Here is a 17,185-nt window from a genome sequence, read left to right on the forward strand (position 1 = left end):
CGCGCCTAGAGCCCGTGCTCCACAGCAAAGAGAAGCCACTGCAATGAGAAGCCCATGCACCACAACGAAGAGCAGCCCCCGCTCGTCGCAACTGGAGAAAGCCTGTGCGCAGCAATGAAGACCCAACGCAGCCAAATATAAATAAATAAAATAAATAAATTTATTTTTAAAAAAAGAGAGAGAAAGGATTTTGTAGTTAAAATGGCTTGCTTTTATCACGGCTGTACTGACCTAATTATAGGAAAATGCAAGGTGACAGTCCATTTGGAATATAAAACCTACCCACATGAAAAAGACTTTAGCACATATAACAAAAAGCATGTAAAGTATTATACATTTAATAATATGCAAGTATAGTCTGAATGAGCAAAGGACTCTTTGGAAAGGATACCTAGAGAAGAAAAATGAATCTGGGACCAGGGTTTGAAATAGAAGAGGCATTGATTTGCAGAAAGAAGGGCAGAAAGTATCTGGGTAAAATTAATGATTTGCATGTGATAATGTGCTAGTTTCTCCTCTCTAGTGGAGTTAGCAGATTGAAGTTGTTTATTCTTCCTTGCTGTATTTTTAGCTCCTGAGACTGGACAGACTGCAGGACAATTCCAGACACGGACAGCAGAGGGTGTGAGTGTCTGGCCACAGTGGCAGGGCCAGCAGCCTCATCATCGTTCAACTTCTAATGAGCAACATGTTCAACAGCCATCAGCACAGCAACCTGGCCAGCCAGAGGTCTTCCAGGTGAGAGGGTGAACAGACTTCAGAAAACCAGAAACTGGGAGAGAGTCAGGGAGGAGAGACAGAGAAGAAAGCATGCATGGATTCAGGTGTTTGATTGAGGTTAGTAAGAAGAGAAGAGTCGAGACATATAGGAATAGATGTCATTAATTGAAAAGATTGTGAACTTAGTGTGCTGCACAGCCTTTAACCAGACCATCATTAGTGATGTGAAGCGCCATGTGAAGACATCAAAAAAAGTAATTTTGGCCCATTCACGGAGAACCATGTACCCACTTGATAGTACTTTAGGTATAAAAATACTGAATACAGCTATTAAGGTCTATTTACATACATCCTGAGGGGACTGCAAGAGTCAGTGGAGTAATCTCAGGTGGGACAAAGGAGGAGCTTAGTTTAAAACACAGGTTGAAAGAAGGCAAAACAAGGTTTTGGTGGAAAACATAATAGGATAAGAGATATTCCATATGTATCCAGAGGGGGGTTTTATGAAATGTGACAAACAGATTTTTCTCCTTTTGAAAATACTGAGGTCTAGAAAAGAGGGAAAATGTGGAACTGTAGGAGGAAGACAGAGAAGGAACTAGGAAAAAAGGTTGTCATCTAAAGGAGTCAGTGTTGCTGGGAGTAAGGAAGGCTAAGAGAACTCAGCGCAGCAGAAACTCTCCGGGGCCAGAGATGACAGTTCAGGGGGATGTTGGGAGGCAGCTTGATAAATGTAAAGGATCAAGGTGTGTGACCCAAACTTATTCTTTTTCTCTTATTAGGAGATGCTGTCCATGCTGGGAGACCAGAGCAACAGTTACAACAATGAAGAATTTCCTGATCTAACTATGTTTCCCTCCTTTTCAGAATAGAACTATTGGGGTGAGGATAAGGGGTGGGGGAGAAAAAAAAGATCACCATTTGTTTTTAAAAAGCAAATCTTTCTATAAACAGAATAAAAGTTCCTCTCCCTTCCCTTCCCTCACCCCTGATGTATAACCCCCTTTTCCTTCTGACCTTTCCCTTGTCTTCCTTGTTTCTCTCTGAGATAACATTTATAGAAGAAATGGAGTGAATCCTCAAGGCTTTGGGGAGCCTTTGAAAAATTGAGACTGGATAAGGTTAAGAATGCCTTTCCTTATGTCTCCTGACCAGAAATTGTGTGCAGAGATGATTTGTGCTGGGTCAAGGGGCAGGTTAGAGAACCTGGCATCCACTATTTGCCTTGGATACTATGGCTTATTTCTGGAAAGAAATTCTGAATAAGGTGGAGGAGGGGAGAAATGTCCTCATGTTTGAGGACCATGAAACATGGTAGGTATACATGGGGCTTTAGGAAGTGAGCATAGGCTCTTTCTGCTGCCTGTGAGCAATTCCTCTGGAAAGAAACATGAGTAAGGAAGTGTGAGAGAGAGAGAGAGGGAAAGAGAGTGTGTGTGTGTGTGTGTGTGTGTGTGCATGCATGCATGTGCACATATGTGTGCATGAGCACGTGCACGTTTGTTTCTGTGTTTCTTTCTCCCTATTGGGGAGTTATGCAAAATTTGTCCCAGATTTTGTCTTTCTTTGTGTTTTTTAAAGAGTCCTAAGGAGTTAACTCTTCCATGTATTTTCCACTTAGTATTGCAGCCAAAGAGTATTTAAATAAATGTCTTTGCTGCACTTATATCTATGCCCAGCCAATAGGCAACTATAAGCAAATATATAAAGTCTTCTATTGAAATCGTTGGTCTCTCATCGAACACATATAGTGATAAAGCTGGGTCATTCCTGCTTTTGGTGCTCTCACCTTATATGGAAGATCTGCAAACATTACAGAAGTAGGCTGGCAAGATAAACACTTTTAGAAACCCCCTACTTGGCCGTAAGGATAATGCTGCATTTTTCTGTCAGAATCACATATGATGTGTGTTCTGTAGAGGTTATATATGCACGGAAACTCAACTTCTTGGATTAGCAGTCCCAGTGAAAATCCTCACTGGTGGAGTTTAAACCAAATACCAAGCCTTCTTGCAAAGTAACCTCTTTCATCCCATTCTCAAAGTATCCAGTCTGCAGGAAACGGAGATTTAGGTCTCTTCTGGGCCTATAGTTCTTTCCTCTTTGCTCCCTTTCCAATCTTGAGATTGGATTTTGCTTTATAGTACAAGTGTAATAAATCCATGTGATAAATGGGACCTGGACTCCCATCCCAACAGGGTCACTTAGCAATTAACTATAGCCATATAAACGCGGATACAGGTTACTACTCTCACTCTTTACCTTCCTCAGGTAACAGCCATGTGTATCGGCCTTTTTTTGTTTATTTGTTTGGCTCGGGCCAGTATCTTAAGTGCAAGATTGAATAAGAAGACATACTAAATGTAGCCATAGGGGACTGAGGAACATAGGTGGCCTTGGAGAGGCTGAAAGAATGTCATTAGGTTTCCCTCCCTTTTGTCTCCAATCTGGTGCCAGGTAGTGGAGTGGAAAAGGAGACAGTTTATTTTTTTATTCTATGTGCACACATACAATATACATATATATTTATATCACAGTTTAAGAAACCAAAAAGTTGAGTTTCCAATGAAATCCTTGTTTTTTAATAATCAGCTGTTTTTAAATGTGATCAGGACTATAATATTGTACAGTTATTATAGGGCTTCTGGGGAAGGGGAGGGGCGGGAGAAGATGCTCTGGGGGTTTTGTTTCTGCTTTTCCTTCAGGGTTTTATTTTTGATTGGTTTTTTTTTCCTTGTTGGCCGTTTCTGTACTGCTGGCATCTGTGCTGAGCCTTACAGTGGCAAAAATAATGACATGTAGCAAAGATTTTAAAACAAAATATTTTTTCCTTTTGTAAACTTTCCTGTGTTGTGTGATCTTGATTGCGGCTTTATTATTCCCTCCCAGCTCATAAACAACAAACAGCCACAACTAGTTGAATCCATAGCTTGCGCTTCAAATATACAAACATAAAGCACAGTATGTCTATAATTTCAGGAATCAGAAATCATAGGGCTCTGATCACTCAGCATTCCTTGGTTGTCCTCCTGATCTTGACTCATTCTGAGTAAAATCATCAGAGACATCTGACCATGGGATGGGGGGTGGGGGATTGCCCAAGTCCTTGGGAGAGGGGGAAAGTTGGGACTTGAGACCAAGAGGGCACTTCTGGATTTAAAGGAATTAGGGATGGGGAAACTTAAACTATTCAGGTCTAGACCTAGTTTCCCTCTAGGACAATATGTTTCATTAGGAAATTTTAAAAACCCATAAGCATAAGCCTGTGTTCTTGAGGGTCTATGTGTGTAATCCAGCTAGAAACTGACTCTAGATCCCATGTGTTATCCTTTTTGTTCCAAGGACCCCTTTTCCTCTTCCCACACATCTGTTTATGGAAGAAAATGTTTGGGGTTGTGGTTTAGGGACTGAACTAGATTCTTATGATCTGTCACATGCCTGGATGTTGAGGGAAGCATTTGGTGAAGCTCATATGACTGGACCTGGATTGGGGACTTTAATAATTGAGACATAATGTTCATCAGGCATCCCACCATCTGAGAGTTTTAGCAACAAAGAAGTCACATGTGAATTTGTCAGTGCTTATGGCATTGATTCAAGTGCTGTCATGAATAACCAGGAATACTGTTTCTGGTTACTTTTAGAACTGGTTTCATCTGGACTTTTCTGGGCGTATCCTTCCTCAGCAAAACCATGTTAGTCTGGGAAAGATATTCCCCTGCCTGGAAGCAATGACAACTTTTAGTCAACACGTTTATAAAATACAAATGATTTTGGAGCCTGTGACTTCCCTTACATACTTTTTTCTAGCCTTTTGTGTTCATTTCCTCATCCCTCATGTGAGGGTCAGACATATTGGAAAACTGAGGTTTCAAAGTTGGAGAGATGAATAATAACAGGAAAGGGGCTGGGAAAGTTGTAATCCACCAGTGTAATAAATAATATTTTGTCCACGAAAGAGAAGGTAAGCCACAACTTGGATAATATGTACTGAGGTCTTTTTTTGTCTGCTCTCAAAGGCAGGCAGCCACGTGAAACTAAATACCTAACAACTCTCTGCCCTGGCACACATGCTCCACATGCACACGCAGAAAGGATGTAAATCTGCTGCCTCCTTCCCTCCTCCCTAATCCCCTTCTCTCAGCATTTCTATTTCCACTGCCCTCCCCATCCAAATTTTCCAGCCAACAGCTGGAGTTGACTTCCGCAATCCTGGTGGAATAAATCCAGCACCCCTAGTCATCCGCCCACATTATCCACACTTCTCTGCTGAGACGAGCCCAGAGAACAGATCCCCATCAGCAGGTAACATTTTCAACTTCCTAGGTCTTTTAGCTTCTCATTCCTTTCAGTTCTCCATTTTTAGGAATATTAGGAATGTAGTGACTTGGGGATCAAAATGAACTTTATAGGCTTTGCAGATGAAAACAGTGATGCCCTTCTTAGGTTATTTCCTGGCTAAGTAAAATCTGCCTGGAAATCTTTAGGACTCCTTGTATGGTTTGTGTGTATGTATACATGGTTATTAGTGAAAGCAAAGAATATAGGGCATCCTTTACCCATCCCTCAAGGAGTGACCTCTCAAGGTTGGTTTTTTTTTGGGGGGGGTGCGGGGGTGGGTGGGCAGGTACCAAAAGGGTTAACTTACTAGCCGGGAGGAGGAGTGGTGCAGGGAGGTGGTAGCTCAGTAAGGTCTTCCTACTGTTTGAGACATCCCAAAGCCCTTAACACTCCAGATTTTAAATGTCCTCCTGGACATTTTGCCACTTTGCAAAGATTACACAAAAATGGACTATAAATTCAAAAATTATGCAAGCTGTGTGACTTGATGCAGACTAACTTGCTCTTAAAATGGAGGGCATGAAATTAGCAAGACACTGTGAGAAGTGGATGAAGCTAGAGTAAACTGAAAAGCTGTGTATCTAACAATCACAGAACATTGCTTTTCTGTCTTACATTCTTCTAACAAACTTTGGTTCTGAGGCTTTTTGTCCCGTGAGGCAGTCACAGAGGTTTTGTGGGGTTTTTGGTCAGAAAAAGAAAGAAAACCTTTCCTGCCCACAGCAGCTGGTTGAGATTAGGACAGTTTCCTGCCTGAGGAAGGAGCAGGAAGAGAAAGGAGGAAGAAATGCATAAGAAGACTGAGGAGACAGTAAACATCTCATAGTTAGAGAATAGGAAATGCTGTCAAGTTTTCCGTTGTCCTCTCCTGGCAAGATCAGGAGAAGTATCAGAATTTAGGCAAGGAACAAAAGAATGCCTTGAAGAAATGATCAGGAAGCAAAACTTAGCTGAAAAATCTCTCCTTTGTGTATTCTCCGACCCCACTCATCCCACCCTGCACTTACCTTGTCTATCTCCTCCAAGTCTGCTGGGGACACTGGAGCAGACAGGTGCTGTCCCATCCTGATTGTCCATTTTCTACCCCATTTCTGGTTATCTGTGCAAGTGCATCTGTGTGTATGTGTATATGTGTGTGTGTGTGTGTGTGTTGAGTCTCCCTAGGTCAAAATACTTGTAACCAGATGTATCAGCATCCCACCCAAACCCAGAACCCTTCTGACTATCACTGTTTTTATCATATGGAAGTCATCCTCAATCTCTGTCTACCTTCCTTATAAAGCCTAGTTTTCCTCTGCCTCGTGGTCCAGAGGAAGGCGTTCTTAACTTCGGGTTCATGAACTCCCCAGAATTATTGTGTGTGCATTCATTTTTCTGGTGAGAGGGACTATAGTGGGTTGAAAATTTTTATTAGCTTGTCATGGGAGTCTATGTGTCCCAAAGGTTAAGAACCACCTGTCTGAGAATATGGTTCCAGCTATTTCCTCATCCCAAGCCAGGTTAGGAACCTCTGGGCAAATAGAAGAGTGTCCCCTAATTATCCCCTTCTCCAGGATGTGGGGGCTCAAGGTTCTACTACTGCTGCCTGTGGTGAGCCTTGCTCTGTACCCCGAAGAGATGCTGAACACCCAGTGGGAGCTATGGAAGAAGACCTACAGAAAGCAGTATAACAGCAAGGTGCCTGGGAAACCTGGAGGGGAACATGGTGGGAGGGCTGGAACCTGAGACATCTAATCCTAGCTTCCAGACTCCCTTCTTCAACCCCAATACTTCAACCACTACAACCAAGCAAACCTGCCCCTGGTCCCTAACTGTTAACATATACTTTCCATTACTACTCCTCAATTCACCCTCCATCAAGTCCTATCCTTCCTTTTCTTCATAACTGTCTTATATTTCTCTTTTGGGAAGCCTTCTCAGATTAATGCTATTAATTCGTAAGCAATTTTTTTCCTATATGTCTCTCCAGAGCTTTGCATTCTATTATTTGTTTTATATATTTCTTTTGCATGCTCTTAATAATCCCATGGTCAGTTCCCCAACTAGATTGTAAACCCTCTATGATTGTAAATTTAATATCTTCTAGAAACCTCCACAGTATTATGTAGATAACTTTGTACATAGGACACAGTCTATGCCAATACTGACTATGCTCTGTTTAGGTGGATGAAATCTCTCGGCGTTTAATTTGGGAAAAAAACCTGAAGCATATTTCCATCCATAATCTTGAGGCCTCTCTTGGTGTCCATACATATGAACTGGCCATGAACCACTTGGGGGATATGGTGAGTTGATCCTTAGCTCCTGGTCTACCTGCCCTGTTTGTCTTGGTTCCCTGCTTATGCCTGGCCTCTTTCTTCTTTGTCCCAGACCAGTGAAGAAGTGGTTCAGAAGATGACTGGACTCAAAATACCCCCCTCTCATTCCCGCAGTAATGACACCCTCTATATCCCAGACTGGGAAGGCAGCCCAGACTCTGTTGATTATCGGAAGAAGGGATATGTTACTCCTGTCAAAAACCAGGTACCCTTTTTTCTCTTGGGTGTGGGTATGGAAACTGGCATGACCTCTCCCTTCTGCTTCTTTGTTCTTAAGGTAGGAGGGCATCAGGCAAAGAGGGCAAAGAATTAAGTTACCTCTCCCCCTGCTAAGAGAATAAAGTCTATTCTGTTATTTAACTCATCATCTGTTTTTGTAGATTTAGGTTATTTCTGTTTTTTCTTCTCTACAAAGTGTTGCTGTAAGCACCTGTGTGCATATATTTTTGTGAATATATACAAATATTTATGCAAAGCAAATCCCAAAATTGGAATCAGTAGGTCACAGAATCCTTTCCAAAAAAGTTTGTACAATCTTACATTCTTACCAGCATGAGAATGTAAGTTTTCCCACAACCTTAACAAGGCTGATTTATCCACCAGATGAACACTTGATTTAACATTCATTCAACAAACACATTTTTTTCAGAACCTACCAGATATAGTGCTAGGCAGTAGAGATTCAAGATGACTAAGACATAACCTGTGTCCTCAAGAAATCCCCAATCTTAAAAAATAGAACAGGAAAGAAAGAAAAATGTATAATCTAGCTGAACAAACACTAATAATAATAGCTAGCACTTTTTGAGAGATTATTATTATACACAATAATTCATCCTTTACATGAATTAACTTTTTAAATTCTCATGATTCCATTAAGTATATTGTCATTATCCACAATTTACACAGAAAGAAAGGTACAGAGAGGTTTAGTAATTTACCCAAGGTTACACATCTAGTGCATTGCAAAACCAGTACAGATGGTCCCCGGCTCCTGATGGTTCACCTTATGATTTTTTGACTTCATGATGGTGTGAAAGTGATAGGCATTCCATAGAAACTGTACTTCAAATTTTGAATTTTGATCTTTTCCCAGGCTAGCGATATGTGGTACGAAACCTTTTCTTGATGTTGGCCTGTGGTAGAGAGCCGCTGCTCCCAGTCAGCCACATGATCTGATCATGAGGGTAAACAACCAGTACACTTACAACCATTCTGTTTTTCACTTTCAGTACAGTATTCAATAAATTACATGAGATATGCAACACTGGATTATAAAATAGGCTTTGTGTTAGATGATTTTACCCAACTGAAGGCTAACGTAAGTGCACTGAGCACATTTAAGGTAGGCTAGGCTAAGTTTTGATGTTCAGTAGGTTAGGGGTATTAAATGCATTTTCGACTTACTATATTTTCAATTTATGATGGATTCATTGGAGGAAGAGCTGTACTCTGCTTTACTACAGCTAATGGTAACAATAGTAACAACAGTTATCAATAACAACAATAGCAATAGAACACTGAAACAAAGGTTAAACGAAGGGAAATAGGAAGACTTCACAGCAAAGGGGACAGGTGCTGGAATTTATAAAACATGGAATTTCATCAGGCAGGTAGAAGGAAGAAACAAAAAGTGTGAACAGCAATGACTGATAGTTTCTCTGTTATGCCTCTCAGGGTCAATGTGGTTCCTGTTGGGCTTTTAGCTCTGTGGGTGCCCTGGAGGGCCAACTCAAGAAGAAAACTGGCAAACTCTTAAATCTGAGTCCACAGAACCTGGTGGATTGTGTGTCTGAGAATGATGGCTGCGGAGGGGGCTACATGACCAATGCCTTCCAGTATGTGCAGAAGAACCGGGGCATTGACTCTGAAGATGCCTACCCGTATGTGGGACAGGTGAGACTGTCCCGTGCAGTCATACAGCTCTGTAATGGCTCCTCCTTCCCCAGCATGACATTTTGTACCGGAAACAAGTCCAGAAATCTTGTTTTCTGTTACCCTATCCAGCCTTCTTGATGGGATAATTTCCCACAGAAGGCCAAGAAGATTCCCACAGTCTGGGAGAATTTGGGGAGCTTAGGCTACCATGGTTCCTATCTGCCTCTCTGCCCTGAAGAAAAAACAGAGGACAGGTTATCCCATACATCTCTGAGTGGGTCTCTGTAACTCTCTGCTCAACTCCTCCACTCCCATCACAAATCTCCAAGCCCACCATGCTAATTTCATGAATCACTTGGCCTTATTTTGTATGATCTCAGTGTGGGTTTGGGGAACATTTAAGCAAATTATGTAAGTTAACATGCTAACATGTTTAAATGAGAGAAAAAGGAAGTTGCTTCATATTTATTGCAGTTTTAGAGATCAACTCACTTCCTCCTATAAGGTCCTTTAGTAATAGGAAGATCTTTCTTATCTAAAAGGAAGAAGATCTGAGGGCTTTTTATATACATGGGGTTGATAGATAATATAATATGGGGCCTTTGCAATAGAGCCTTTGAAGCAGGGATAACAGGTCTGAGTAATACAAATGATGGCTACCATGTGCTAAGCCATGTACTTAGTGCATGTTCTCATTTAATCCTCATAAAAGCCCTGTAAGGTACCCTTATCCTCACTTTATAGGTGAGGACATTGACACTTAAGGAGATATAGTAGCATATTCAAACTCACACCTCTAGTTATGTAGCAGAGCCAAGATCTATCTATTGGATCTGTTTATCTGCTGCAAACATTCCCGGGCATGTCTTCTGTGCACATGTACAAGAATTTCTTTACTGGAATATAATATCTAGGAACAGAATTGTCTGAGTCTTGGGGTATGTGCATCTTCCTCTCTACTAGATAATGTCAAATTGTTTACCAAAGTGTTTGGAAAAATTTGTATTTCCCACCTGCACAGTATAAGAAATCCTATTGATTCATCTCTTCATTGGTATGCTTATCTGGCCATTTGCATTTCTTCTTCAGTGAATTGACTGTTTATATCTTTTCCCATCTTTAATTAGGTTGTGTTCTCTTTCTTACTGATTTTTAGGAATTTAAAAAAGATATTTGGATACTAATACTATGTGTGTTGTGAGTCTATTTTTCTTTTCATTCTCTTTATGATGTCTTTCAATCCAGAAAAGTTCTTAATTTTAGTGTAGAAAAATTATTAATTTTTTTTCCTTTGCAATTTCTGCCTTTAAAAAATCCAGTAACAACGAGTTTTATTTATTCGTGTTTAGTCATCTGAAATGGTATCTCCTGCAACAAAAATGCTTATTAATGTAAATGACTGAACAGATCCATTTTACTGGATACTCAGCAACCTACGTAGTAATGTCACTTCAGCACATCATCGTGACATTGGCCACATCAAAACTACTGCATTTCATAAACGTCATGCCATTAGTATTCCATGTTATGGTTTCTTTACCTGTCAGGTAAGTAAGTCAGAGAAGTTGGAGGTTGTGTGTGGAAAGCTTTTTCTTTACTCTGTGTATAGTTCTCAGAACTGCTGGGTCCCCAGTCCATATTTGACCCTGGGGCTGCTGCCGTAAGGTGCAGCACACTGAAGCTGTCCTAAAAGGTTAGCTTTTGAATTCTGAGTACATCAGGGCAGTCAGTGAGATAACCTGGGCGTGGCAAAATATTCGTTTTTAAACTGTCAAATATTCTTCTGACAACTTTTTGTTGTCACTTGACATCAAAAAAATTAAACACATCCTAACAATGTATACAAAAAAACAGATTCATGTTTATAACTTTTTTCATATTGATTAATCCAGGCAACCAATTTAAAGGGTTGTCTAACTATATTAAAAACATAACTTAAATATTATTAGAGCTAGTAGTTGATCACTTATCCATTGACAGCTTGCATCATTTATTCAGTACTATATTAACCAGTTTGTTGAGAGACAGTTTAATAACTCAGAAACTGAATAATTTAAAGGAAAATTACATAACATTTGAAACCCTATTTTGGAATAGAAGGAGCAATTGACTTATAATCTCTGTTCTCCTACCCCCTCAAATGATCTCGTCAGCATTTTAGAGAAACGTGCAATGATTTTGGTCTCATAATCAATTAAAATGAAGAATTAGCCGTATAAGACATGTGTTCCATTTTTAACATTCTGAATCTTGGACAACTGTTCTCTTTTCTACTTTACAGTTTTAAAAAGCAGTTATTGTCCAAAACTGAAAGAACTTCTTATATGAACGTGTAAATGAATGGAAGGAGGTAAAGAAAAACAAAATTTAAAAAAAGAAGAGATCTGATAGGGCAGCAGCCAGATAATACAGTAATTTAAGTTCATTCCAGCCATAATGCAGGTTATTTTTACTTTAAAGTATCATCACGTGGTATCCTTCCAAATCCATTCCCTAGATATTTTATTTTACTTGTAGATCTATGCAATTTTTGGCACTAGGAGGCATCAAGGGTTTGGATCATATGGCAGATAACAAAGGAATCTTGAGAAATTATTAAGACAGGAGACTACTGTAATCTTAGAATATCATGTCAACTCCTGCCATTATTGTTAATAATTAGATAACATATTCTTTTAGATGCAACTTTAGGGTTTTGAAGGGGTAGTCTGTAGGAAAATGAACTGCCAAAAAGAATACACCGCCTTGATGTGGGTTCCCATTAGATTCCATAATTGTGGCTTGACAATGAAACATATCATCGTTAATTAGACCTGCAAAACATAACATTGGAAATTCACAGACTAAATTGCTAAGTTCTTTATTAATTTGTTTTAGTGTCATGTTATGTGCTTTTATCTCATGAGAGCACAAGGGTCCAGCCAACACTCTTTGCCTGTTATGTGTGCATGGGACCAAGGTCCTCCCTCTAGCTGGGTCTTGGCCTTGGCCTCCTCCCCACACAGCAGCTGCTGCCTCCCTGCCTACTGAGGATCACACATACTACATTGCCGGAAGATGATTTGTGCTTTTAAAAAAATCTTATTTCAGAAATCTTTCTCTACCCTGAGGTAGAAATTAAAAATATTCTCTTTTTTAAGTTTTACAGTGTTTCCTTTCACATTTATGTTTTAAAACCACCTGGAGCTGATTTTTGTGTACGGTACAAGGTATCCACTTTTCATATTCTTTTTTTTTTTAAATAATTAATTTATTTTTGGCTGTGTTGGGTCTTCGTTTCTGTGCGAGGGCTTTCCCCAGTTGTGGCAAGCGGGGGCCACTCTTCATCGCGGTGCGCGGGCCTCTCACCATCGCGGCCTCTCTTGTTGCGGAGCACAGGCTCCAGACGCGCAGGCTCAGCAATTGTGGCTCACGGGCCCAGCTGCTCCGCGGCATGTGGGATCTTCCCAGACCAGGGCTCGAATCCGTGTCCCCTGCATTGGCAGGCAGATTCTCAACCACTGCGCCACCAGGGAAGCCCCATATTCTTTTTTTTATAGTTTCTAAAATGGTGAGGAGAGAACAGACCCTTTCTAGAGACTCTAGTCTGCTGCCCCTGTTAGTGCACTGACATCGCCCAAAACATTGGCAGAATTCCTCACTCACTGATTCGCTGCCTGTTGCTTAGTCCTAGTCCTATTTCAACCTGTTTTTTCCAGGATGAAAGTTGTATGTACAACCCAACAGGCAAGGCAGCTAAGTGCAGAGGGTACAGAGAAATCCCTGAGGGAAATGAAAAAGCCCTGAAGAGGGCAGTGGCCCGAGTGGGACCCGTCTCTGTGGCCATTGATGCAAGCCTGACCTCCTTCCAGTTTTACAGAAAAGGTAAGGCACTGTTCCTGTGGAGCACAATCAACCTTCTCTTATGACGTGGGCTGGGCAGCTTCTCGAAGGGTACTGAGCATTTTCAGTACTTGTTTCCATAACTGAGTCTGCCAGGGAGAAACAACTGCCACAGCACAGAGCATCTCTGTCGTAAGCCCGCCTGACTGGGATGGGATTCTACAGAGGGTCTCCTAGAGTGGGAGACCCCACAGGGCGACCCTTGGATTGCAGAAAGCTTCACCTTGATAGTTTGTTTCCTAGGTGTGTATTACGATGAAAACTGCAATAGCGATAATCTGAACCATGCCGTTTTGGCAGTGGGATACGGGATCCAGAAGGGAAACAAGCACTGGATAATTAAAAACAGGTAATGATGGGAACACTACATGTCATCCTCTTAACACTTACCCTCAACTCCAACTTCCCAATATTTCTTTCTTTCTCGTAAATCAAGAGAAAGTTTTCTCAGATGTTTCAATTCTACCTTCCCAATCAGAGGCTATTAATTCTAACATTTAACGACCAGACAAGAGTACTAAAGGTATGTGTTGGGCAGCTGCTATATGTTCAAGGTGCTTAGTCACATACACAAACACATGAGCAGATGTCTGCCTTCAGTGATCTCATAGCCCCCTAAGAAAGACAGACCTAGCTAATGAGAACATAAAGTAGCACCAAGAACCAGCAGGAGCTTTGGAATTATGTTTTTTTCTTTCTTTTCTCTCTAATGTGATTGATTTTTTAGGGAGGTTTCCATCATCAGTCTGTCTATAAGCAGTAGGGTACAGTATAAACAAAGTAAAAGTTTAATATCCTCTTGTGCATCTTTTTGCCCTTCCAGATACACTTAGGATAGACATATATAAGAACTGGCCAAAGATTTTGAAGGCTGTGAAGAGAAATGCTTTTCAGAAAGTAGATATGAGCAACAACAACAAAAATTAGTGTTTCCCTCTCTATTATTGGGAACAAATAAAACTACACATTATTAGTAGTTGGCTCCCCATTTCTCTTTAGCCCCTTGTGACTTTGTAGGGGAGCAGATTTAGGGTAGTTATTCTTTTTCTTTCCTCATTGGTCAACACCAGGCTAGCAGCAGCACTGATTAAATTTTCTGTCCTTGGTGCCCTCCAAAGAGCAGGGGTCCTAGACTCTGGGGAGTGCACAGGCCAATGCAGTAGTATAACCAAGTTGGGTTTGCTGCCTGGAGGGCTGGCAGGATAGAATGTAAGGCTGGGAGTTGCTTCAAACCTGAAGCAACTTTTTATATCACAGTCCCAATTAAGAGTGAACCTGAGCACCTTTCTAAGAGGATGTTCCTTCTCCCACAGCTTCTGTCTTGTGTTCTCCCTTTCTCGACTCCCAGCCCAAGCACTTACCCTGTCCTTTCTTGATCAAGTGCCAAGAGAGCTGGGAAGAATAAAGGACACACCTAGGCAGGATCAGGATCATTGGGGACCCCTGGAGAAGGGAACGGTGGAAGGGTAAAGGTCTTAAGTAAAATGTACCGGGTAACTGGTGAATTTTCTTGTTGGGGAAAAAGGACAGAAAGCTCATGAAAACAACTTAGGAAGATGTATAGACCAATCTTCCCTCTCTCTGTCTCTCTCTGTCTCTGTCTTTGTCTACCTATATCTAATCTTCCAGTCTCTCCACTTGTCTCCTTAGCAATCTCATCAATTCTCATAGCTTCATTCATTTCTTCTGTGAAACCAAGATCACCAGCTTCAGCCTCTCTTGCCTCTTTCTTATGCTCTAGACTCACGTTTTCAAGATTACTCTTCATAAAACACAAGTTGAATGATTTTACTCTCCCAATCAGAAAACTTCAGTGTCTCCTCTACTATCATGGGCCAGAGTCAAACTCTTTAGCCTGGCAGTAAAGATCACTCAACCTGATCTCCCACTACACCCTGTCAAGCACCCTGTTTTTCAGCTACATGATCCTAACACATGTCCCATGCTTTCCTGCCTCTATTACTCATTTCACACTCCCCTGCTGGCTTCCATTTCCACAGGTCCAAATTCTATCCACCTTTGGGCTCAGCTCAAATGCCACCTTTTTTGTTAAGCCCTTTTTGATCCCCTTGGTCAGAAGCAATTTCTCCTATAGCACTATGTCTCCATTTCTTGACTTTAAACTGTTTAAAGGTAAAAACTGTCTTATTCATATTTGTAAAACATCGGTACCTATACTCAGGTACAATACTCAGTAAATGTTTTATTGAATAAACTGAGGGTACTAAGTATTTTCCTTGCTTGGTCCTACAGCTGGGGAGAAAACTGGGGAAACAAAGGCTATATCCTCATGGCCCGGAATAAGAACAACGCTTGTGGCATTGCCAACTTGGCCAGCTTCCCCAAGATGTGACTTCAGCCAGCCAACCCCATCCTGCTCTTCCATTCCTTCCACAATGGTGCAACATACTGATATACCTTGGAAGGGAATTGGTGTGCCTTTCTTGAAGAAGATGTAATGATACAGAGATTGTCTGTTCAGTTTCCATGTTTGTTTGTGCTTCAAGTGACACTCCTACTACTTTTCTTCTCTCCACCCAAGGTCTTTATTTTTTCATTAGAAATAGGAAATTTCCCTAACAGGTATGCATTCTTAGGCTAAGAGATGTGACTACAGCCTGCCCTGACTGTGTTGTCCTGGGGCCAATGCTGTGTAAATAGAGGCTAGAAATCTTCAGCTAGGCTACATTCTCATTCACAGGGACTAGTTAGCTTTAACCACTCTAGAGGACTAAGGTGACTTGACTTCTCAGTCTCCACATTTACTTCTATATCTTCAAGGTAGAAATTCCACCCCATTAATAAATCTATTCATAAATCTTTGGTACAAGGTTACATGATACAACAAATGTGTTTTGTTTTTCCTTCTTTGCATTTATAAAGTAAACTGTATTTATCGCTTATCTCTAATTTAATAAATAGCTATTTAGTAAACATTCATTTTGTGTCAGATACCATGCTAGGTGCTGGAGACAAAAAGATGAACAAAACATATTCCTTATATGTGATGTGCTCACAGTTTGTCTGGAGATTCTGTTGCATAAACAATTTGTCCTAATTCATTTATTTGTTCATTCCTTCAACCAACATTTTTATTATTTTTTTAATAGATCTTTATTGGAGTATAATTGCTTCACAATACTGTGTTAGTTTCTGTTGCACAACAAAGTGAATCAGCCATATGCATACGTATGTCCCCATATCCCCTCCCTCTTGAGCCTCCCTCCCATCCTCCCTATCCCACCGCTCTAGGTCTTTGCAAAGCACCAAGCTGATCTCCCTGTGCTATGCTGCTGCTTCCCACTAGCTATCTATTTTACATTTGGTAGTGTATATATGTCCATGCTACTCTCACTTCACCCCAGCTTCCCCCTCTCCCGCTGTGTCCTCAAGTCCATTCTCTATGTCTACGTTTTTATTCCTGCCCTGCAGGTTCATCAGTGAGATGAACTTTTTTTTTTTTTTTTAGATTCCATATATATGTGTTAGCATATGGTATTTGTTTTTCTCTTTCTGACTTCACTCTGTCTGACAGACTCTAGGTCCATCCACCTCACTACAAATAACTCAATTTCATTTCTTTCTATGGCTGAGTAATATTCCATGTATATATGTGCCACATCTTCTTTATCCATTCATCTGCTGATGGACATTTACAACCAACATTTTTAAAGTGCTTACTCAGTATTAAGAATTGTACTGAGACTGGTTCAAGATGGTGGAGTAGAAGGACGTGCGCTCACTCCCTCTTGCGAGAGCACCGGAATCACAACTAACTGCTGAACAATCACGGGCAGGAAGACAGTGGAACTCACCAAAAAAGATACCCCACATCCAAAGACAAAGGAGAAGCCGCAATGAGATGGTATCAAGAGCTGCACTGGGGTCTAAAGATTCTTCCCAACCGCTCCTGTTCCTTTTCCCATTACCCTTCAGAAGCATTGACCCCCAGTAACTGTCTTGCACTTCTAATTCCCTCTTGGTGTCTGCTTCTTGGAGGACCTGAACAGACATAGCCTATAAATAACAGAAGACTAGTATCTAGA

At 40.9% G+C, this 17,185-nt stretch overlaps 2 protein-coding genes across 8 annotated transcripts in view; both read left to right on the forward strand.

Moving 5' to 3' along the window:
• ARNT (aryl hydrocarbon receptor nuclear translocator) overlaps positions 1-3,560 on the forward strand; it is a 63,574-nt gene extending 60,014 nt beyond the window's left edge. For all 7 annotated transcript variants that reach the window (XM_082474418.1, XM_082474421.1, XM_082474417.1 and 4 more), the window contains 2 exons: positions 572-738; positions 1,503-3,560. In XM_082474418.1, coding sequence (XP_082330544.1) covers positions 572-738; positions 1,503-1,592 — 257 coding nt within the window. In that variant the 3' untranslated portion in view covers positions 1,593-3,560. The remainder of the gene's footprint in view (positions 1-571; positions 739-1,502) is intronic.
• Positions 3,561-4,867: 1,307 nt separating this feature from the next.
• On the forward strand, positions 4,868-16,079 carry CTSK (cathepsin K). Its single transcript, XM_082475532.1, has 8 exons — positions 4,868-5,025; positions 6,615-6,738; positions 7,224-7,346; positions 7,432-7,584; positions 9,057-9,275; positions 12,956-13,121; positions 13,383-13,488; positions 15,393-16,079. The coding sequence occupies exons 2-8, from the start codon at positions 6,616-6,618 to the stop codon at positions 15,490-15,492; spliced, it is 990 nt and encodes a 329-aa protein (XP_082331658.1). The 5' UTR covers positions 4,868-5,025; position 6,615; the 3' UTR covers positions 15,493-16,079.
• The last annotated feature ends 1,106 nt before the right edge of the window (positions 16,080-17,185 follow it).

Source organism: Balaenoptera physalus, assembly GCF_965194825.1.
Source record: "Balaenoptera physalus genome assembly, chromosome: 1".
Lineage (NCBI taxonomy): Eukaryota > Metazoa > Chordata > Mammalia > Artiodactyla > Balaenopteridae > Balaenoptera > Balaenoptera physalus.